Genomic DNA, 25,257 nt, shown 5'->3' with positions numbered 1-25,257 from the left:
ATCATATCTACACAGTTAGCAAATTTTGTTTTGGATAGAATTTGTGCGCTTCTACCAGAATTCTGGCAGCAAACCGGTAGTGCCCGGTTTTAGCAAGAATGCTGCCAGGAATATACAATTATGTTCGATTCTTGCCAGAGTTTTGTTCGACTTTTTCAATAATTCTGTCCAAAAGATTTTGCGATGGTTTTGGTACGGATTCCTTCAGAATTCATTTCGCATATTACTCAGCTCCAGCCCGACAGAAAACTAATTAAACGGTGTCTAGCGGAGGATTTAATGTTGGTTCGATCCCGAAGATTTTCGGAAATTTCAATATAAGTGGATTTTGAAAGCCATCTTCTTGTATTTCTAAAAATCGATTTATTTTTCTTGGATTTTTTAGATCCAAAATGGAATCTATGTTTCTGTTAAGGTATGGACAGTTTCTAATTTGTGCAGCGAAATAAATTTGGTGATAGAAATGCTTAAATTGTTCATTTTTACAGATATAGAAAATAATAGATGGAATGCGCCTTTTTTAAATTTTGTTCCATTCGAGCCGCCATGACATCACCAAATCACCACAAAATTTGCTTATAAGTTCAATATATGGGAGCTGTCAAGTTGTCCCCGGGCTGGCCTTCATGCAGAATAACGAAAAAATATTTGCGGATTCTTTTTGGTACGGCTTTCGCTAGCTGGCAGTGTTGCCACATCCTCCAATTTTCTGAAACATTGCAGAATTTTGGATTATGTTTCCGTAAGACTATTTTTAATAAATCACAGGATCAACCTGGAAATGTATTTTAAGTAGCTGCACATTTTTGTACTGTTTCGGAAGGATAAATTTAAACAAATAACAGATTGTTGCAAATTTCAGATTGTCAATATACGCGCAAGCAACAAATAACGAATTTAAACTGCGCAATTGGATTATCGCTATCAATGATTGGAAAAATTCCAATTTGTTATTTATAGTTTGTTATTGTTATAGCCCTTAAAAGGGCTTTTAATTTAACAATAATAACATTCAGTCAGCTTCAACTGAGGTTTGCCAACTCTTCCAGCCGCGCGCTAGTTACACGGATCACCCCCAGCGGTAGCAGTGATCAAATGCAGCACTCATCGCAGCGCATTGTCAACATGCATGATTGCTACTGCTGTTCTTTACGGCCCGATGTTTGAGGGGAGAATGAAGTCGCTCGAGGAATGATATTCTTTAAATAGTCGATGATGACGTCATTCATAGAAGAGTAGTGTGCTGGGTGCTCAAATCTGTCGTACGAGACGCTATAGGCATGATGTTACTTGTCTGGCAAAAGAGCAACAACTGATTCAAATAGGCACGCGGCACATATATTTATAACTTTCGTGTTCGTTTGAATTACCAACCTGCTCTCTATGGACGGCTCTGCCGGGGATAGATTGACTGATGTATGGGAGTTTTCACGTTTTCGAGATCTGTTCATCTTTGCTTGTCAATAGTGTGATATTGAAATACAAAAATGGTCACGTCATTTCATGATTAGAATCATCAGTGCCTGGCGGCAATCATGGTATCTATTACCTACCATAGAAGAATGTGCTGATATGAAACGCAGCAGCTGCTACGCTTACAACGTCAGAACACAAACTAACGAATTTTTCTTGTGTGCTCTCTTTTTATACCCGTCACAGTTCTTTCGATGAAAAAGAGGCAGTCCCAGCAACGCTTGCTTTTTGAGCGAATTGTACCAACCAATCATGGATCAGATAATTACTACTTTCATAAAATCCACTATTTCCGCTATTTTTAGTAATTGTACATACTACCGAATTGGATACAAAATTGTTGTACATATTTCCAATCAGATAGCGTAATAATATTATTTTTTCATTCAGTACAAATGCAGATATTCACGTTTAAAAAATCGGGTAAAATTCTGGCAGAAAATTTTGAAACGGGGCCCCTATATTGAAACGTTAGAAGTATTCTACTTCAAAATAAGGACATTCGAAGTAAAATAAGGACGTTTTCCAAAAACCTCGAAAATAAGGACATGTCCTTTAAAATAAGGACGGTTGGTAACCCTAATTTATTATTCGTGTTCAAGTTCCATTACAGCAAAAGTTTCGTCGATTATCGCATTGTCGTTGATTTAGCCGGCAAATGCAAAATAGCGCTAGGCACTGACGATAAGGAGTTAGAAGGATTTGATTGGAGTGACAATAATGCAGAGCATTATACATTCTGATAGAATATCAGGGAGGAGAAATTATATGTAAATTTATATTATATCCCGAGTTGCCATCATTTTGGCACCGCAATAAAGCTATCTGCTGTCTTGTTCAAATTGGCACGAAATAACTAGGCAGCGAATGATAAATTTCATAGTCAATTTATTTACTTTTTCGGAAGGATAAGTAATTAGTATGTTGTGAATATATGTGTCGCCGGTGCCGTGTGTTATGGTGGTACCGGACGGAACCGGTGGTCAGCAGACCGTCCTTGTCGTACTGGTCATAGATGCGACGTTTTTTCTCATCTGATAGCACTTGACATGCTTCGGAGATCTGTCTTAACGCTCTCTACTTAGCGCAGGATACGCGAAACTACTGCTAGCTTTCGAAAGAAAATTCCTAGCTGCTGCTACCCTATCAGTCTCTTTCTCGGCTGAAGACTACAATTTCGGTCGATTAAATTATGCTATGAAAATTGTACTTCCTGGAATTTCATCTAACGAGGTCAATTCATTGTGAGGAATTTCGCTGCGTTCCAATATTGCTTGCCTCTGTAGGTGATGATGTGTGTGGATTCACTTCGGCAGCCAGGTCTTATGTTTTGGATAATTTTGCTATCTTATTCTGCTGAATAAATCATCTGCCTAAAGCCTCTACGTTATACTACGGTCACTTTAAAAACGCTCTGCTATTTAATCTTGTAGATCTCGGCAAGTCAGTCCTGGTACTCTTATCGACTATTCCTGGCACTATACCGCTGACGTCGCACTTATGACGGTGATCAAACTTGGCGAGAGTGGCAGTGGTTTCGTCGGAATTGTTCACTCGACAAGCTGTAAGTGCAAGGACTCTGCTACTTATGCCTGAGCCCCTCATTGAAACCTTCGTCCTGCCGGAGTGTTAGCTTCGTCCGATACCGGAGCGTATTGCTGAACCGAAGCAGTCTGCAACTGGCGCAGCTTCCTTCGAATCGGAATCGCTGAATATTCCCGTTAGCCGAATGTCCAACGTGGCCGAAGGCAAGCCGATTGCAGCAACACCACCAGCCGTAGCTGACCTTTTAGCCTTTAATCCAAGTCCCTGCCATTGGCATAGCGACAGACGAGTGCGGCGCAGGCTGGACCATCGGTTGACTCGGTGCCGTACGGGGCGAAACAGCTGCAACAGGAGCGGACCTAGTATGGGGTGTAAAGGTCATCAATTGCCATAGATCACCAAAATGCTCTGCGACTAACATTGTGAACAAAACAATCCAAATGAAATTGATCGCAACAACGATAAAATAATCTAAATTCTACCCAAACATTTGAAACATTTGGAAAGGGTCTAACTGCCAAACGTAAACCTTGAGAAAAAGGCAAAAGAAGTTTTGGTCGAATTCATTATAATTCTATTTAAAAATTTAATACTGTTTTATTTAGTTTGATTGCGCATATTGTTTACATCAGACACTCCCCTTAATTCATTGAGTACGTATTTAACTGCCCTTATAATCCTTTTGGAATCAGTTACAATAATCCTTTATAATCATTTTATAATACGCGTATTGCTAGTTAGGACTTTTATATCAGCCGGGCCCCTTTATAATTTGTTATAAAATCATTATCAAAATTCTTCATAATCCATTGTTGCGTTAAGTTTATGCACATGGCCAGATAGATAGTTTTTAACTGGGACGTGACGTGTGGATACGAAAAAACCTAATGTCGATTGCAGCCAGAAGGAGCTGTCAAATGCAGCCAAAGGGAACCGTCAAATGCAGTCAGGGGGAACTGTCAAATGTAGCCAGTCCATTTAAAATATGTGAGGAAGAAAGAGTGGCTATGCAAGACAAGAGATCAAATGAACAGAAAAAAAGAAAACATATATCCACAGGTTTTGTCCCAGGATTTTAATAGAGAACATGAAAATTCGATTTGTTTGCATTTGGCAGTGGGCCTTTTTCAAATGTTTGGCTAGAAATTCCTTACTTTTACAATGAATCATGTACAAGAAAAGTAAAAATGTTAAATTTAACGGAACAATGTATGATGCCGACATCAAATAAAAAATTACAGCTGAGCGACCTTGTTTGGAAAGTGTTAACATTTGGCAGCGAACCAAACCAAGTTTCTCATACTATGATCGAATGAACAAAAATTCCAAGACCATGTAAACAATCTCTCTGAACTGCCAAAAAGGTGAGGTTAAACATTATCATGCAATGTTCTCCACCGAGAGGTTCACTTTAGTTTGTTTACATAACCAATGAACTTTGTACCGCGACTCACCACTTCATTTGCCGCGTTGCCAGGAACTCAAGCAAAAATATTCAAAACAGTGTTGCCCAAACACTCATTTTGAGTCCCACCATTCTTGCAAAGGTGAAAACAATACTCAACATTCTTGCATTTTTCAAATTTAAAAAAATCATTAAAAAATCACGATAGCTCCAAATAGTCTCATTTTAACGGCAATATTCTTAAAAATGTGTAGTCTTTTGAATAAAAATAAGAAAAAAGGAGGTTTGGTCGGACGAGAAAGGTCTATGAAGAAGTAAAATTCAACTTCTATACTTACTAACAAATATCCTCTAACAGTTTTTGCAACCGGCCGAGACGGTTGTGCCTCCAGGTGAAAGGTTTTGTTCTCGAGAGAGTGACGGAGTGCGAGACGCTGTATGCGTTTTTGTGGGAGAGAGAGATCAGTTTGTTAAGTGTGAGTCGACAGTTGATACGTCGGAGGCGTGGTCAACGGCATCCTCGACAAGTGGTGTTTTGACAACAAACCGCGGGTAGACGAATTTGCCTACCGCGGTGGCAGAAATCGACAGTGATCGTGCCTGTACACACAGAAAAAATATATTGTATTTATGTCGTTGGGCAATTCTAATCGACGAGAGGGGAAGCGTCACAGGTAGCCAAATAGACCCATTTGGTCTATTTGTCTACCGCAGAAGTGGTACGACGAATAACGAAAACAAGTGGCACCGAAAAGTGCCGCATCGACAGTGGGATTTTCGCAGCAAGCCACAGGTAGCCACATTTGTCCACCGCGGTGGCGGAAACGGAGAGAGCGCGCTTGTGGTGGTGATACCGACGAGCAGCTTAACCGGAGAGAGTTTTGAAGTGTTTCAGGTAGGCCTATTTCTCTACTGAAGAAGCAACGCGACGAAGAAGGACAGCAAGTGTCACATTGTCAAACAACGGGCACCGAGTTTACAACGTAACACATGAGGTGTGTTCTACCGATGTCTTCGTCATCTAAGAGATAGCAGATAACAGGAATATTTTTCATTTCTTTTTGTGATAGTTTTTCTTGCTAGGTAAAATGGATGACGAGATGGGAGAACGAGTAACAGACCCTCCCCCTAAACCTTCTGCTGAAAATGTAAACCCGATTAGAAATAAAATTTACCCAGAGTCGTCAACGGGACCATGGATTGTATTTATTAGGCGTAAAGTAAAGGCGCTAAATATCATTCAAATTTCGAAAGATTTGACTTCGCGATTCTCGGTTGTAAAAGAGATCGTCAAAGTTAATAAAGTCAAAATACGCATTGTCGTTGGTAGTCTCAAACAAGCCAATGCAATTGCTTCTTGCGAGCTTTTTAGGCGTGAATATAGAGCGTATATTCCTTCAAAGGAAATTGAAATTGATGGGGTCATCACAGAATCGAGTTTGACTGTTGATGACTTAATTAAGCATGGGGTTGGTCGTTTCAAAGACACCATACTTAAAGACGTAAAGATACTTGAATGCAAGCAATTGCATTCAGTATCACACGAAGGAGATAAAAAAGTTTATCGACTGTCTGACTCATTTCGAGTGACTTTCGCTGGGTTTGCGCTGCCCAACTATGTCATGATCGATATGATTCGTCTCCCTGTTCGCCTTTTTATCCCTCGTGTAATGAATTGCCTTAATTGTAAACAGCTTGGCCACACAGCCACTTACTATTCCAATAAGGCACGGTGTGGCAAATGTGGGGGTTCTCATCAAGAGGATACATGCAATGAAAATTCAGAAAAATGTTTAATGTGCGGAGAAAACTCGCATGAGCTCCCTGCATGCCCCATTTATAAATTACGCGAGGATAAAATTAAACGATCCTTGAAGGAGAGGTCTAAGCGCTCCTATGCAGAAATGTTGAAAAATGCTACCCCTAAACCCATCTTCTTAGAAAACACTTACACATCTCTATTTTCGGAACAGTCTGACTCTGACGGAGCGTGCGAAGGTACATCATTTGTTTTACCCGGAAATTCCAGAAAAAGAAAACAGTCTTCTTTTCCCAAGCTGCCAAGAAAGGGCCTTAAAATTTCTCCACCAATAGACTGCGCCCAAAACCGAAAAATTCCGATTCAAAACCGAAATCAATTCCGCCCGGTTTTGGGAACGTACAATCCAAACAGAACACAATTACTGGAAATAATAAAATTCCGACTTCCTCTGAGCCTCAGCCGGGGGTAGGATTATTGAAATTTTCCGAAATTGTTGATTGGATTTTTAAAGCATTCAATATTTCTGAACCACTAAAGAGTATACTTTCAGCTTTCCTCCCAACAATTAGAACATTTTTAGAGCAGCTGATTGCTCAATGGCCCATCCTTGCAGCAATTATATCTTTCAATGGTTAATTCAACTCTTAAGGTGAAAGACTCCATCACTGCTTTACAGTGGAATTGCAGAAGAATCATACCAAAAATTGATTCCTTAAAAATTTTACTGCATAATTTAAAATGCGATGCTTTTGCTCTATGTGAAACATGGCTTACCTCAAACATTAATTTCAACTTAAATGATTTCAACATTATTCGCCTAGACCGAGACACCCCTATGGAGGAGTGCTTCCAGGAATTAAAAAGTGCTATTCTTTCTATAGAATTACCATCCCCATGATTGCTGGCATTGAGGCTGTAGCAGTCCAAACGAACATTAAAGGCAAAGACATGTCTATCACTTCTATATATACATACCTCCCAAAGTTCAAATTGGACAACGTCAAATTTTTGAGGTAGTGGAATCCATGGCTGCTCCGCGTCTGATACTGGGAGACATCAACTCGCACGGAGTATTGTGGGGTTCCCTCTACAATGATAATCGATCCTCTTTGATATACAATGTTTGTGACGAATTTAATATGACAGTTTTAAATACTGGCGAAACAACACGCATCCCCAAACCTCCTGCACGTCCAAGTGCATTAGATCTATCTCTGTGCTCGACATCACTTCGGTTAGATTGCACGTGGAAAGTTGTACCTGATCCTCACGGTAGCGATCATTTGCCAATCGTTGTTTCAATTAACAGTGAATTAGGCCTTACGAATTCATCAATGTTCCTTATGACTTAACACGAAATATTGATTGGAAAACATACGAAACATTAATTTCCACTTCTCTTGCTTCGACAGAAGAGCTACCCCCTAGCGAAGAATATGAATTCCTAGCGGGTTTAATTATTGAAGCAGCAGAACAAGCCCAAACGAAATGCAATCCTGGAATGACAATAAATAGACGGCCCCCTAATCCTTGGTGGGACAAAGAGTGCTCTGATGCATATGAAGCTAAACAAGTTGCCTACAAAGAAATTATGAAACAGAAAGGGGGTATACGTGAGAACTTTGAAAATTATTTCATTTTGCAAAACAAATTTGACAGTATACGTCGTGCCAAAAAGTCTAGTTATTGGAGACGCTTCGTTGATGGCTTGTCAAGAGAAACATCAATGAGTACTCTTTGGAACACAGCCAGAAGAATGAGGAATCGAAACGTGACTAATGAAAGCGAAGATTTTTCGAATCGTTGGATATTTAATTTTGCCAAGAAAATTTGTCCAGATTCTGCTCCTGCGCAGAAAATCATTCGCGATGCTCCCACAAGTAACGATTTCATAGATTCGCCTTTGACAATGATGGAATTTTCAATTGCACTCCTCTCATGCACCAATGATGCTCCGGGACTAGACAGAATTAAATTCAACTTGGTGAAGAATCTGCCAATTACAACAACCATTGCAAGATAGCTTGGATAATTTATCAATTTGGGCTTTAAAGCTGGGCATCGATTTCTCTACGGAGAAAACAGAGTTGGTCGTTTTCTCAAGGAAGCGTGATCCAGCTCAGCTTCAGCTTCAGTTGGTTGGTAGAACGATAGCCCAAGTCCTGACTTTTAAATACTTTGGAATTTGGTTTGATTCTAAAGGCACATGGGGAGGCTACATTAGGTATCTAATAACGAAATGCCAACAAAGGATAAATTTTCTGCGAACAATAACGGGATCATGGTGGGGTTCTCATCCAAATGACATGATAAGATTGTATCAAACAACAATACTTTCAGTAATGGAATAAGGGTGCATCTGTTTCCGTTCAGCTGCGAACACTCACATTATTAAACTGGAACGGATACAGTATCGTTGTTTACGAATTGCCTTAGGTTGCATGCAGTCGACCCATACGATGAGTCTTGAAGTACTAGCGGGAGTTCTTCCTTTAAAAGACCGATTCTGGGATCTCTCCTCTCGTTTACTTATTCGATGTGATGTTATGAACCCACTGGTAATTGAAAATTTTGAAAGACTTGTTGAGCTTCAACCCCAAACTAGATTCATGACAGTGTATTTTAATCACATGTCACAAGAAATAACGCCTGCTAGGTATGTTCCCGCATACGTCAATATACTAGATACTCCTGAATCCACTTTATTCTTCGACACGTCCATGCAAGCAGAGATTCGTGGAATTCCGGATCATCTGCGCTCGCGGGAGATCCCTAAAATATTCACAAGTAAATATCAACACATAGACTGCCTTAAAATGTTTTACACTAATGGGTCACGAATCAGTGGGCCACAGGTTTCGGTATTTTCAACAACAATTTTTCTATTTATCTCAAACTTGCAGAATCCGCCTCTGTTTATATAGCGGAACTAGCAGCAGTTCACTATAGTATGCAAATAATTAATACTTTACCCCCGAACCATTACTTTATCCTCACTGATAGTCTCAGCACAATTGCAGCTCTACGCTCAAAGAGGATTGATAATCACGATCCATTCTATTTGGGGAAGATACGAGAATCTCTGAGTAACCTAACAAGAAAATGTTATAAATTTACCCTAGTGTGGCTCCCCGCCCATTGCTCTATTGCGGGCAATGAGAAAGCTGATAATTTAGCCAAGATTGGTGCACTAGATGGTGAAATATATGAAAGACCCATCGCTTACAATGAATTTTATAACGTTTCTCGACAGAGAACACATGCTAGTTGGCAAACATCTTGGGACAATGGAGATACGGGACGATGGCTACACTCAATTATCCCTAAAGTATCAACGAAGGCATGGTTCAAAGGATTGGATGTAAGTCGGGACTTCATCCGTGTGATGTCTAGGCTCATGTCCAATCATTATACTTTAGATGCGCATCTCCGTCGTATTGGGCTCGCTGAGGATAATCATTGTGCTTGTGGAGAGGGTTACCATGACATTGAGCATGTTGTTTGGTCCTGCACTGAATATCGTGAAGCCAGATCACAATTAGTAGATTCTTTACAAGTCCGAGGAAGACCAATCCATGTTCCTGTTAGAGACATCCTGGCGTATCGCGATCCTCTATACATGGAACTTATCTATCATTTTCTAAAAACAGCGTCTGTCAAAATTTAATTAAATTCATCTCCTCATACTCTCATCCAAGGCTAATCATTCACCAATTAAAGTGTCCTAGAATATTCAGTTTTTAAATTTAGACAATAACAGAAAAAAGTAAATAAATACACCCGAAAATACTAGATCATTATGAAATAAACAATGTAAGGAAAAAAGCAAACAATAAAGTGATTTCAGTGTTAGTTTTAGACAAATTACTAGTATAGTTAAAATTAATCTTAAGGATTTTTGTAACGTGCTATGTAAAAAAAGAAACTGACGTAAAAAGCTTTTGCAAATGCCGTGTCAAATAAACGTATGGAAAAAAAAACAAATATCCTCCTCCTGTGATACTAGTGGAGTGCGCAGTAGTATATACGGCCTCTAGCAAAACCAAGTACCGGACTAACATTCCTTCCCTTTCCTTCCGCGATCTGAGCCTGGCAGGTGCCGGTAAACACTTTATAATTGCCAGGAGTTGCACATTGAAAGACGTATTATCGCTACGCCCAACCATAATTATCTAGTGATTCCCTGTGCAAATTCAGCTAGTACAGATCGATAACGGAATAACAGCCAGTGGTGGTCGCTCAAGCTCATTGAATTTAAATTTTTCATTTGTTTCGTTTTGGTTTTAAATTAGCTTTTGTAGTAAGACTACTTGGAAGAGTATCTAACGATTGTTGACATAGTAATTGACTAGTTTAGATATTTTAACTGAAGGGTTTCAACATTTTGGTGCATTTAAAATGAGTTTTATCCCAAGTAAAAAGAATCCCTAATTGTGTTCAAACGTTGTTTAAACAAATAAAGTTATAGTGTTATATGCTATGGGCAGATTTTTTGCCCACGCTTAGTATTTAAATCAGATTTAACGGTACGTTAAACCTGGTTTAAAAGCTAAGCGAGGGTGAAGGCATCTGGCCTAACATTAACGCCTCGCTTAACGCATAAGTTAGGTATAAACGTGCTGGTGAACCTGATTTAAAAGTTAAGCGAGGGTGAAAGAATCGGCCCTTGGTCGTATAACCAATGCAGAGTATCCGAATTTGCATAAAACCATTGAGAATGCGCCAAAAGCGCCGCAGGCCAACTCGAACTTAAACTATAGACTATACTACTATAGAACTATAGACAAGCCCGTTTTTTTGTGAATGAACGAGTGAATCGTACGTTTCGAACGGTGTTATAGTCGCTTATAAATATAAAAATACATACTAACTTAGCAAAAAAAAAATAAAAAACCTTTGACAAATCAAACTAGAGCAACCATTGACAAAACGCTGGTAAGATTTCAATGTAGTTAAACTTTTAATCACCTTATGGGTGTCCTGAGTACGAACTTTGGTTGCCGATGATGGTTGTGGTTGGCACACGTTGTCCAAGTCGTTGTAGAAAAGACAGTCCGCATCTTGTATTATATATTTGATCACTTTGTTGTTCGCATCAATGCAATAGCGTAGTTTTTGCAGCAATTCCCGGTATTTTGCCAACATTTCCTGATGTTCAGTAGGCAGCGTGTTGAGATACGCTTCCCTGCGGTTAACGTTATTCAGAGCGTTTGCTCTTTGCATGCCAAATAAAAATGGTTTCAATTTTGAAGATTCAACAAAATTAGGATAGTTATTATCAACATTACCGATAACATTTGAATGCCGCGATAATATTGTAGAAAATTTTCCTTTCCTCCTCTTTAACATCAATACAATCAACATCGTGATTATTTTTGTTCACCGCCTCTACATCCATATTCACTTTTGAACAGTTTGAGATTTTTTAAATATTAGAGTTTTCGATAGAAGAAACAGGTGTAGTTCTTTGCACTGAAATTGCACTTTTCTTGCAGAAGTATTGTCAAAACACCGACATCATGTTCCATTGATTTGCACTGCAATAAAAAAGTGCAATTCCAGTGCAATTTCGAAAATTTTGTCGGTGGAGCCAGTGCACAGTGGTCCGAATTCACAATTTAGGAAGACAAAAATGTTTGGCTAAACCTTATGTTTTAGAGCTATGATGCCTTCAGGACAAATAATCAGTATTGATTAGGCCATCTCCACACTCAAAAAAAAGTAAACGTTATGCCTATTGATTTTACACATAGATTTTTGCAATTAACGGAGGCATATAGTAACTATTTGCTGGCATATAAACCTAATGTGTGTATTTACAAGAAATAGTAATCTTACATTCACATTTCATAGCTATTAGCCACATAAAACCCCATTCTATAATATGCACATATAACTTATGTGTGTGCATACATAGTTTATACAGTAGAAACATAGAAGGTAAGTGTGCGCGTGATATAAATAACATTTCTTCTTCATATGAATTTTAAGCGGTTTGAAGCAAATAGAAATAACGTTTGGATTTTTTTCAGTGGCAGATGTAGATGGTATTAGGGTGGCTCTTATTGTTAGGGTGCTTCAAAAATTATTTACTGATTGTGAGGAGATAGAATATTGCAGTCTTCAGCAACATTGTACAGGAACTTACATCAAGCAACTTTGCCGAAAACGTCATAGTTGTATCTCCAAAGGTTTTTATTTTATAGCTATTTTAATTGAGCAACTTAGGGTGTTCCTAACATAAACAGTTTTTTTGCTCTGATTTTTATTTTTTATTTTTCATAAACGGTGTCTTCAGACAACTTGTAAAGCTTATCGAGACAATTTTTATCATAATAAAGGAATTCAGATATCACCTTTAGAACCAAAGTTATGAGTAATATTCAATAAAAAATAAGTCCTTTTAAAATACTTTTATCTAAAATTGGGGCAAATAAAAATAATTTCTTCTTCTTGCATTTCAAAGAGAATACTTTCAGGCATGTTTTGAAAAAAATTGCGAAGGTGATATTTCTGAAAAAAATTTAAATGGAGTTTGAAAATTGTGCTTTAACTACCGAAAATTCCTCATATAGAGTCAAAATTTCTCGAATGGGCCACTCAAATTGTCACATTTTCGATGGAAGATCCAATTTTTTGGTAGTATGTGGCATTGCAAAATCAAATCAAGATGGGCACCTAAAAAAATTTTATTTTAACATAATATCATAGGTTAACAGACATAACACTTTGAGGAAATTCATTTAAAAAATATCGATCCGCGAATTTTACTAGAACACTAGCTCCACCTTTCATACAAGCTCCCAACCATTAATTTTCAAAAGGGTTATCCCTCAGGCTCAGGCACAATTTTTCACTAGTGGTCTATCCCCCGTATACTTGCGCATATCGTCGCTGTTGTCCTATCTTACAAGACAAGAGCCATTTATCACATTTCGAGAAAAATTATTTTTAATGTTTGAGATTGAATATCTTGAAACTTATAAATGGTAAAAACAATTGAAAGAAGACAATAGACCTTTCTCGTCCGACCTAACCCCCTTTTTTCTTATTTTTATTCAAAACACTACACATTTTTAAGAATATTGCCGTTGAAATGAGACTATTTGGAGCTATCGTGATTTTTTAATGATTTTTTTAAATTTGAAAAATGCAAGAATGTTGAGTATTTTTTCCACCTTTGCAAGAATGGTGGGACTCAAAATGTGTGTTTGGGCAACACTGTTTTGAATAATTTTGCTTGAGTTCCTGGCAACGCGGCAAATGAAGTGGTGAGTCGCGGTACAAAGTTCATTGGTTATGTAAACAAACTAAAGTGAACCTCTCGGTGGAGAACATTGCATGATAATGTTTAACCTCACTTTTTTGACAGTTCAGAGAGATTGTTTACATGGTCTTGGAATTTTTGTTGATTCGATCATAGTATGAGAAACTTGGTTTGGTTCGCTGCCAAATGTTAACACTTTCCAAACAAGGTCGCTCAGCTGTAATTTTTTATTTGATGTCGGCATCATACATTGTTCCGTTAAATTTAACATTTTTACTTTTCTTGTACATGATTCATTGTACAAGTAAGGAATTTCTAGCCAAACATTTGAAAAAGGCCCCCTGCCAAATGCAAACAAATCGAATTTTCATGTTCTCTATTAAAATCCTGGGACAAAACCTGTGGATATATGTTTTTTTTCTTTTTTCTGATCATTTGATCTCTTGTCTTGCATAGCCACTCTTTGTTCCTCACATATTTTAAATGGACTGGCTACATTTGACAGTTCCCCCTGACTGCATTTGACGGTTCCCTTTGGCTGCATTTGACAGCTCTTCCTGGCTGCAATTGACATTAGGTTTTTTCGTATCCACACGTCACGTCCCAGTTAAAAACTATCTATCTGGCCATGTGCATAAACTTAACGCAACAATGGATTATGAAGAATTTTGTTAATGATTTTATAACAAATTATAAAAGGGCCCGGCTGATATAAAAGTCCTAACTAGCAATACGCTTATTATAAAATGATTATAAAGGATTATTGTAACTGATTCCAAAAGGATTATAAAGGCAGTGAAATACGTACTCAATGAATTAAGGGGAGTGTCTGATGTAAACAATATGCGCAATCAAACTAAATAAAACAGTATTAAATTTTTAAATTGAATTATAATGAATTCGATCAAAACTTCTTTTGCCTTTTTCTCAAGGTTTACGTTTGGCAGTTAGACCCTTTTCAAATGTTTCAAATGTTTGGGTAGAATTTAGATTATTTTATCGTTGTTGCGATCAATTTCATTTGGTTTGGTTTGTTCACAATATTAGTCGCAGAGCGTTTTGGTGACCTATGGCAATTGATGACCTTTACACCCCATACTAGGTCCGCTCCTGTTGCAGCTGTTTCGCCCCGTCCGACACCGAGTCAACCGATGTCCAGCCTGCGCCGCACTCGTCTGTCGCTATGCCAATGGCAGGGACTTGGATTAAAGGCTAAAAGGTCAGCTACGGCTGGTGGTGTTGCTGCAATCGGTTTGCCTTCGGCCACGTTGGACATTCGGCTAACGGGAATATTCAGCGATTCCGATTCGAAGGAAGCTGCGCCAGTTGCAGACTGCTTCGGTTCAGCAATACGCTCCGGTATCGGACGAAGCTAACACTCCGGCAGGACGAAGGTTTCAATGAGGGGCTCAGGCATAGGTAGCAGAGTCCTTGCACTTACTGCTTGTCGAGTGAAAAATTCCGACGAAACCACAGCCACTCTCGCCAAGTTTGATCACCGTTATAAGTGCGACGTCAGCGGTATAGTGCCAGGAATAATCGAGAAGAGTGCCAGGACTAACTTGCCAAGAGCTACAAGATTAAATAGCAGAGCGTTTTTAAAGTGGCCGTAGTATAACGTAGAGGCTTTAGGCAGATGATTTATTCAGCAGAATAAGATAGCAAAATTATCCAAAACAAGAGCTGGCTGCCGAAGTGAATCCACACACATCATCACCTACAGAGGCAAGCAATATTGGAACGCAGCGAAATTCCTCACAATGAATTGACCTCGTTAGATGAAATTCCAGGATGTACAATTTTCATAGCATAATTTAATCGACCGAAATTGTAGTCCTCAGTAGAGAGAGACTGATAGGGTAGCAGCAGCTAGGAATTTTCTTTCGAAAGCTAGCAGTGGTTTCGCGTATCCTGCGCTAAATAGAGAGCGTTAAGACAGATCTCCGAAGCATGTCAAGTGCTATCAGATGAGAAAAAACGTCGCATCTATGACCAGTACGACAAGGACGGTCTGCTGACCAACGGTTCCGTCCGGTACCACCATAACACACGGCACCGGCGACACATATATTCACAACATACTAATTACTTATCCTTCCGAAAAAGTAAATAAATTGACTATGAAATTTATCATTCGCTGCCTAGTTATTTCGTGCCAATTTGAACAAGACAGCAGATAGCTTTATTGCGGTGCCAAAATGATGGCAACTCGGGATATAATATAAAATTTACATATAATTTCTCCTCCCTGATATTCTATCAGAATGTTTAATGCTCTGCATTATTATCACTCCAATCAAATCCTTCTTACTCCTTATCGTCAGTGCCGAGCGCTATTTTGCATTTGCCGGCTAAATCAACGACAATGCGATAATCGACCATACTTTTGCTGTAATGGAACTTGAACACGAATAATAAATAATTGTTTCATTCGAAAGCGATAACCTTGTTGTCCTCATGTTTGCAGCTATCATACGCTGGTAGGCATTCTGACCAATGGAAGCGTTCTTCGATATGGGCATTGAACGATCAAAATCATTTCAACAACTTATCATCGACCGAATTCGTTACCTATAAAGTTCAGGTAAACTTCACCACCTAAAAATGAATAATCAATCGGATCATCTTGTTAGGAATTAACCCACGAGCAAACAAACAAATGTGTACAAATGTGATAAGGATCCATCATCCAGAAAGCAATCGTTTTATAGCCCAATGCTTGATCTTGCGATTCAGCATATGCCACCGGGTTTTACATCCAGCGCCGATTGGTCAATGTATGAACCAGGTTACCATTGTTCCAATCCTCATCCCTCTTGAGTTCATATTCTTTCAAAGAGCATCGAAAGTATTCAAGTAATGTAAATTTTAAAAGTCCGTGTCAAGTCTTAGGTAAACAAGCACACCGAAACTGTCAGAAAAGTGAGGTTATACATTTTCATACAATGCTCTATATTTTTGACAGGTATATGAATGAATCATTTCAGCATCAGTGATGCCAGGTCTATTTAAACAATAGCCTGCAGTAAAAATATAAAAGTCTGCAGATTGCTACAAAAATGTTCAATAAATGCGACGTAGAAATGTAGTATGTATATAATTTAAATGATCAAAAATGTTGAAGGCTGGTGTATAAATTGGCTGGCATAGGCTTTTTTCTGCTAAATATTTGTAATCTGCAAAAGATCTGAGTAAAAATGCAAAATCTGCAGATTTACTAATATATATGCAGATCTGGCATCCTTTTAATATTCCCCACAGGAAATTCATCCAAATGGTGTAAAAATACGGGGAAACAAGGCAAGATAGGTATTCAGAATATGGGGTTAAATGAGCAGCTTGCACTATTTTTGATTTTTTCAATAGTTAGAGGTACCAAATCATCGTGGCAATAGGCAGTAACGAATTGGGGATAAAAAAGGAAGCATCCTATCATATAAAATTTTTTGACGAGAAAGGTCTATTGATGCATCTATCTACTCTGTATTAACATCTCAAATATTACGAATACCGGTTGACTATGTTGCGAGTTTTTACTATAAATGTAAACAAAAGTCGCACTCACACGTGTCATTGGTGTGTATTGATGACAAAATTTATATGGCGTGTCATAATCGTGCATGAAAAATTTTCCATAGAAAAAATCATTAATTTATTAACTTTTATTCATATCTGTTACGGAAACTTTCGGACTTCCTTTCAGCGAAACTCGTGGATTTGGTGGAGTTTGCTCAAAGCTGTAATTTCAATTTTAATTCATGTTTTACAATAGTGTTTAAGTTTTAATTTGTTTTTTACTCACATTTGTTAGTCCTTTTGATGTTTTAACCGTAACAATGTTTGATTTTAGCAACGTACATTTTATTTATAGGTTTAGAATGAAAAGAAATACTGAACTGAAAAGCGCGTGTCTGTTGAAGTTAGATTACAGGTTTTTTCTGACAGCTGTTGTTTCTCCCTTATTCGTTGTGTTGCCAGATGCATCATTTCCGCGCAACATATCGAGATTTCGTGGCTAGTTCACAGATGACGGTACCTTGGCCTGCTGATACATGGAACATTCCCCGACCCGTATCGCTGGCTGCTTGTCCTCAGCTATACTACCATCCATTACGTCCAGCAGAGCGAGCTTCAATACTGGTCGTACAAGTGTACCCGTAGTTGTCTGCAGAAGCGCTTTCCGAATCCTGCCATCCTTAGCTGGAAAAACCTGCAAAACCCGTCCTCTTACCCACTTATTTCTGGTATTATCATCAGCCATCACTACCAAGTCACCCACCCGTATTGCTCTTGTTTCCGAAAACCATTTCGTTCGTCGGGAGATAGTCGGAAGGTACTCCCTGATCCACCGTTTCCAAAACTGATCCAACATGTGCTGAACGATGTTCCAACTGCTTCGTAGTGCTACCTTCTCGTCTATAGGTGCTTTTACTGGCTGGCATATCCCCTTCGAGCTAAGCAGAAGGAAGTGATTCGGCGTTAGTGACTCCTGCTCAAACGTATCCAGGGGAATGTAGGTCAGAGGTCTCGAGTTGACCATTGCTTCCGCTTCAGTCACCAAAGTTACGAACGATTCTTCATCCAGCTTCCTAGCGGATGATAAACAGCTCATTGCCTCCTTAACCGAGCGCACCATTCGCTCCCAACATCCACCCATGTGTGGGGAGGCTGGTGGGTTCAGGTGCCATTGCGTGGTCGTATCCGTGAAGGTGCTCGCCAAACATCCATTGATTCGGTCAACCTCGCGTTCAAGCTCCCGTTTTGCCCCAACAAAGTTCGTGCCTTGATCGCTGAATATTTCCTGTGGTGCCCCACGACGAGCCACAAATCTTCGTATCGCTTTTTTACAGGAATCGGTCGTTAAGCTCGCTACCACTTCCAGGTGGACTGCACGAATTGTCAAACATGTGAACAGCGCCACCCACCTTTTGACATCATTTCTCCCAATCTTAATCAGGCAAGGGCCAAAATAATCGACACCAGTATAGGTGAAGGGTTTGACAAACGGTGTCACCCTGGACTCCGGAAGTGCTGACATCCGTGGAGCTTTTGGGGTAGCTTTGAAAACTCGACAGTACTGGCAACGTTTCACTGTTTGACGTACTTCGACCCGCAGACGTGAAATGGCGAACTTCTGGCGAACTTCATTGACGACGATTTCTCCATTCCTATGACCCTGCTGTCTGTGGTACCAATCCAGGATCAAGTTGGTGATGTAGTGTCCTCTTGGCAGAACCACAGGGAACCTGGCATCGTAGGAAAGAAATTCTGCTTCCTTCAGGCGACTTTCCATTCGCAAAACTCCGAATTCGTCTAACTCAGGCGACGATTTAAAGATACTACTCGATTTGTCGAGTGGTTTCTGCTTATCCCTCGGCAATTCAAGGTTTCGGCGTAGAGTAATTACTTCATCTTGAAATCCCTCGTACTGGGCGATTTTCCAGGCTGTTCTTTCTGCCAAACGAAACTCGTCTCGAGCTGCATCCCGTTGTATTGAAGCATCTCTATTTACTCCTTTCTTACATAGTGAGATAAAGCGATGAACGTATTTCAGCGCTCCTAGTAGGCGTTCCCACTTCGAGAACCGGCGGAAGTCAACCAAACTTTGAAGGACTAGGTATCTGTGGACATAAACCGGTCTTAGCTCCTCAGATGTATCTGGTGGCGGTAGCGGTTCTTGTGACTGATGATTGTTTTCTTCGTAGAGTACTGATGGCCCTTGAAACCACCTGCTATCTTGTTCAAGCAACGGCCTTTTGCTCCACTTGGTGGCTTCATCTGCGACATTGAGCCGTGTGCTGATCCACCTCCATTCGGTTTCGTTCGTTTCATTTAACACTTCATTGACCCGAAAGGCCACGTACTGGCTGTACCGGCGTTGGTCTGACTGAATCCAGGAGAGAACGGTACTGGAATCGCTCCAAAAGACTCGGCGAGTTATGGGTATACTATGCTGCTTGATCACAGTTGCCGCCAAACGTACCCCTATGACTGCTGCTTGAAGTTCCAGTCGTGGTGTCGTTAACGGCTGTAGAGGAGCAACCTTCGCTTTTGCGGCTACCAACGAGCATCGAATGTCTCCTCGATCAATTATCCGGAAGTAGGCGACTGCTGCATATGCCTGTTCGCTAGCATCGACGAAGACGTGGAGCTCCAGGGTCAGGTAACTGAACGGATCATAACCAGGAAAATAACACCTTGAAACCGCTACCTTTTCTAGCGTTCGAAGTACGTCTACCCATTGCTGCCACCGGTTGATAAGGTTATTCGGAATTTGGTCATCCCAGCCGATTTTTGCGCGCCACACGTCTTGGATTAAGATTTTCCCATGAATTGTTATAGCTGCGATCAGCCCAAGCGGATCGAAAACGCTCATGACGACTCGAAGTAACTGTCTTTTGGTGGGAATCGCACTACCTTCGATCAACGGACACAGGTCGGGCCGGAATGCGATCGCGAAGCTGAAGTCGTCCCGCATGGGGAGCCATACCATACCTAGAACTCTTTCGATATCGCTATCTTTCCCAAACTTGAAGCTGCGCACTGTATCGGTATTGGGTTCCCCGACCCGTCTCAGGACTTCGTTCGAGTTCGATGACCAGTTTCGTAGTTCGAAACCGGCTTTTTTGTGGATTTTCTGCACATCCAGCGCTTGCACGATAGTTTCTTCCACGGTATCAAAACTATCCAAGAAATCATCCACATAATGATTCTCCAGTATAGCCTTTGTCGCTTTCGGATAGACCGCTGCGTGCTCTTCAGCATTAAGGTTCTTTACAAAGTGTGCTGAACAAGGCGAACATGCTGAACCGAAAGTGGCGACATCCATCACCAACGTCTTCATCGGTTGATTGGGATTGTCTCGCCACAAAAACAACTGTGACTGGCGATCCTGTGAACGTATGTAGAGCTGATGAAACATCTCTCTTATGTCACCAGTTATCGCAACCTCTCGTTGGCGAAACTGGAACAGAACGGCTGTCAGCGACGTTAAGAGGTCAGGTCCCTTTAGCAGCATAGAGTTCAGTGACACACCTTTAATCTTCGCTGCTGCATCCCATATAACTCGTACTTTCTCAGGCTTTCTATGATTCAGTGCTATACCAAGGGGTAGGTACCACATACGCCGAGGATCGAATTGAGAAAGTTCTTCGTCATTAGCTTCATGAGCGTATCCTTTGACTTTGTACTCATGAATCTGCCGCCGAACATTTTTGTATAGCTCTGGATTTTTCATCAGCTTTTTTTCCAGACTTATTAGTCGTTTTTCTGCCGTTAATTTGCTGTCTGGAAACTCCACGTTGTCATGCCTCCATAGAAGCCCAGTTTCAAATTTCCCGGACGACGTTCGTTTTGTAGTTTCCTGCAAGATTCTTCTGGCACGTTTGTCTTCCTCCCCTTCGACGGTTGGAGATATTGTGACTCCAATGCTTTCTATGGAAAAGAACTGTTTGACGAGATCATGAAGCTCTTCATCCTGCGTACGAGCTAAGATGTGCATGCTCCGATGCTGTAATTGCGACGTGTACACTTCTGACTCCGTTCCATAAAGTGCCCATCCCAGCCTGCTTTTCGTGGCAACAGGCTTTCCTTCTGGACCTTCTCGCACTTTCAAAGAAGTTAACAGATTAACGTTGCTCAAACCGATAAGTATACGTGGAACCGCACGGTAGAAACTTTTAATTGGCAAACCTTGTAAATAAGGGAACTGTTCCGCAAGTTTCTCAAACTGCACTGTCTGAACCGGTAAATCGAGATTTTCTACTGTGTACACATTCTTGACCGCATACTGTTTTTCCATACCGCGACCCGAAATATTAAGATTGATTACTCGTGTATCTGGGATCCGCTTCGTTACACCTCCAGTCCATTGCAAACACAATGTATTTGGATGTCCTTTTATATCCAGTTGATCAGCAATTTCTTGGTCCAGCATTGTGATTGACGAACCTTCGTCCAGAAATGCGAAGGTATCTACCGAATTGAATTTCCCGTAGAGTGTCACTGGTACTACACGAAATATCGGTTGACCTTGTGGATGACGATGTACGGCAACTGTGCTGTTAGTGGTTTTTGACTCAGAAGGGTGAAGTAGACGATGGTGATTCTCCGAACATCCTTGGACACCACATGTATTCGCTTTACATGGCCAGCGCCCATGCGCAGATAAGCACCTACGACAGAGACGATGTTGCTCAACGGCTTTCCAACGATCTTGGAGAGAAAAGTTCTTGAACGTAAAACACTCTCGAACAATGTGTCCAGTTTTCGAACATACCGTGCACTGTTTTTGTTCACTATTTTTCTTCAAATTAACATCCTTGTCTTTGAAATTCTCCTGCTGGGGTCTCTGATCCGAAGACGAATGGGCGTTTATGTATCCTCGTTCCCTAGCCTTCGCGCGCTCTTCTTTCCATGACAGCTTCTTGTCGCTAACGGCTATCGCGGTAACACTGCTGGCAGCAGACACGAGCGTTGACATATAATCACTAAACACTCCAAGATCTGATTCTGAATGTTGGCGAATAAATAATGCCCAATCCAGTTTGATGTTAGGAGGGAGTTTGTCCACAAGCTCCTGCATAAGAGTTGGATTCGACAAGTGTGTGTCTAATCCAACGGAACGCAAATATTCGCAAAAGTTCTGAACCACTAATCCAAAGGCGACCAGGGATTCCAATTTATCTGCTCTAGGTGATGGCGTTGCGCGAACCTTGTTTAAAAGCGTGCGAACAATCAGCTCTGGTCTCCCAAACAAAGTCTGCAACGTGTTGACAACTTTTGGTACGGACGATGGATGCAACAAGAAACAGCTTACAGCTTCTCTTGCAATTCCTTTCAGACAGCGCTGTAACCTCATAAGATTTTCGGAATCCGAGTAGCCACACATACGTGTTGAATTGGTGTAGCTACTGAAGAACAATGGCCAATCACTAGGGTCCCCGTCAAAAACTGGAAGTTCCTTAGGAACAACATGTCGGGCGGCTAACTGTTGTTGATTAACATTGACAGCAGATGGATGTTGTTCGAAAGTGGGGGCTTCTGGATACCGAGCGATGTTCGATGCACCAGGGAAAGCTTCATGGTCACGATTTGGTACACTATTTGCCGCTCTCGGCATACTGGAGTTGTAGGCCACTGGGTGATTCAAACGAGAGAGTGGAACTATAGGGGGACTAGGGCTGTAACAATTGCCTAGTTGCTCCCTGCAGACCGCAGCCTGACACAGGGGCTTGTAATTCGGATCAGCACCATGAGCATATTCAGATACGGGTGGGGCGAATGGCGAGAGTAGTGAATATTCAGAGCGACCTCCCATAGGAGTGCTTATATCATATAATTTATTATTCGGTCGTGATTTCACAGGGGTGAACAGATCTTGTGGAGGACGGGTAAGCATTTGATCGTTACTCACCGAAGCATATAGTGTCCTAGGTGGAAGTTCGATTGCCAGATCACCGGCTACAGTGGCAGGATATTGTCGATGGTTTACGTCATCTCCAGTACACATTGTCTGAGCATTCCCCATGCTGCGTCGTTGCAGTTGATCATTCAGTTGAGACCCTTGTCTCGCTGAAGCTACAGGTGGCGAAATCGTTAAATCTGCTGCCGACCACAGCGTAGCAGAGCTTGCACGATTGTTCACAGCCGTTGCAGTAGGTACAGAAGGTGGTACGTTCATAAATCGTGCTCCTGTGGTTGTTGGAGTTGTTGCAAAACTAGCTGAGGTTGCTCCTGGTAGAAGATGCTGCCGTTGACATGATGACGTTGCCATATGTAGGACTGTCGGCTGTAACGCAGTCTGATGCACGGTTAGTTGGGGTGGTAGCGGATTGGAGAACGGCGGTGGTGGGAGCGCCACAGTATCCGATTGCGGATTCTCTGCTTGAACCATGGCGGTCACTGCCGGTGCTATTAGCTGTGAGCTACAAGTAACTGTCTTTGAATTCAATACAGTTTGTTGAAATGATGGTACATCGGGTGCAACAGGTGCGAAAGTAAGTTGCGGGGAAATTGTAACTGAAGTTGGAACGTTTGTTTCAATGGACGATACCGTTGTTTGCGGTTTGAACGATTCTGGGTGCGAAACAGCTGCTGCAACGAGTGGCTCTGATTGCTCTGGAGGAATCAACGTAGAAGCCGCCAACGGCATCGCATCCACATCCGGTAGTACCAACGAATCTTTATTCGCGTTTCCCTTGCTTGCCACTACTGGCATAGGGTATGTCCCCGGATCAGACCCACGCTGATTTTGAACCCACCGACCAACTCTTTTGTTGACACTATATGCACTACGACAGCTTCCGCCGCATGCATTATCGTTTGGCACTTCCAGACTAGCCCGTAGCATCTCGTACTTTTTGTCGACGAACTCTTGCTCCACACTAAGTTGCTCTAACTTTGCCCTTTCCTTCTCTGCCACCTGCTGTTTGCGCAACGCCTTTTCTTCTTCCATCTTTTCCAGCTCTAGCTGAATTCGGGCTTGACGTAAACTGCCTTTATCTGATCTTCCGGATTTACCGCTAGTTGAAGTCGCAAAATCTTCCTCCATGCAAAACTCACATCTGAAGCTGTACTCTGCGATGCTTTCGTTCGCCCCCGCGCAGGTAGGGTGAAACCATTGTTTACAGTGATCGCACTGTACCATCCAGGCCTCTGCTTCGTCCGGCCGCTTGCACTTGCGGCAACTGAACTGAAGAGTGAGGTTATCTCCGGTTGTGGGCCGAGAACTTGCCATTAGCTCGGCGAAACTGCTATTTCCTGGTATTTCCCGACGGGAATCCGTGGTTACAGCTTCTCAAAGCCGGATGATAACAAATCTTTGAGTTTGTTACGGAAACTTTCGGACTTCCTTTCAGCGAAACTCGTGGATTTGGTGGAGTTTGCTCAAAGCTGTAATTTCAATTTTAATTCATGTTTTACAATAGTGTTTAAGTTTTAATTTGTTTTTTACTCACATTTGTTAGTCCTTTTGATGTTTTAACCGTAACAATGTTTGATTTTAGCAACGTACATTTTATTTATAGGTTTAGAATGAAAAGAAATACTGAACTGAAAAGCGCGTGTCTGTTGAAGTTAGATTACAGGTTTTTTCTGACAGCTGTTGTTTCTCCCTTATTCGTTGTGTTGCCAGATGCATCATTTCCGCGCAACATATCGAGATTTCGTGGCTAGTTCACAGATGACGGTACCTTGGCCTGCTGATACATGGAACAATATCTTTGACCATATTTGGTCTATAAATAATCGGTGAGGTACATTATTTTTAAAATTTTACTACGGGCGACCTAATAAAGATTGTTCGTGATTTTTTCCAATCCGAAAAAAATAAATTTTGCAGATTTTTTAAAGAATTGTCTATAAAAAAATGGAATAAATCTTTGTCGTTCGAAAAAAATGTCACATATACTACTTTTTGTACCTAACAACATGCCGTCGATAAAAAAAATGGTCCGCCATTTACATTATTCTAAATTAAATGTGGGGACGAGCATAGCGTATGTGGAAATCGATTACCTTGTACGCAGCTTAAAAAAAATTACAAAAAAAAACATTTTTTTCGCGGAACCCATCTGGATTTGAATTTGTAATGCCACATACTACCAAAAAATGGATCTTCCATCGAAATTGCGATATCACCCAATTTGAATGACCCATTCGAGAAATTTTGACTCTATATGAGGCATTTTTCAGTAGTAAAATCACAATTTTCAAACTCCATTTAAATTTTTATCAGAAATATCACCTTTGCAATTTTTTTTCTAAAAATGCCTGAAAGCATTCTCCTTGAAATGCAAGAAGAAC

At 40.8% G+C, this 25,257-nt stretch overlaps 1 protein-coding gene across 1 annotated transcript in view; it reads right to left on the bottom strand.

The window, feature by feature from the left end:
* LOC131689183 (carnosine N-methyltransferase) overlaps nucleotides 1–11,700 on the bottom strand; it is a 29,907-nt gene extending 18,207 nt beyond the window's left edge. Inside the window, exons 1-2 of the mRNA XM_058974095.1 lie at nucleotides 11,474–11,700; nucleotides 11,154–11,400 (exon numbers count right to left, since the gene is read on the bottom strand). Of these exons, the coding sequence (XP_058830078.1) occupies nucleotides 11,154–11,400; nucleotides 11,474–11,583 (357 nt within the window). The 5' untranslated portion in view covers nucleotides 11,584–11,700. The remainder of the gene's footprint in view (nucleotides 1–11,153; nucleotides 11,401–11,473) is intronic.
* Between the last annotated feature and the right edge of the window lie 13,557 nt (nucleotides 11,701–25,257).

This window comes from Topomyia yanbarensis, chromosome 3 (genome assembly GCF_030247195.1).
Source record: "Topomyia yanbarensis strain Yona2022 chromosome 3, ASM3024719v1, whole genome shotgun sequence".
Taxonomy (NCBI): domain Eukaryota; kingdom Metazoa; phylum Arthropoda; class Insecta; order Diptera; family Culicidae; genus Topomyia; species Topomyia yanbarensis.
Note: the sequence above shows the minus strand (reverse complement) of the source record. Positions and strands in the feature narration are given on the sequence as shown.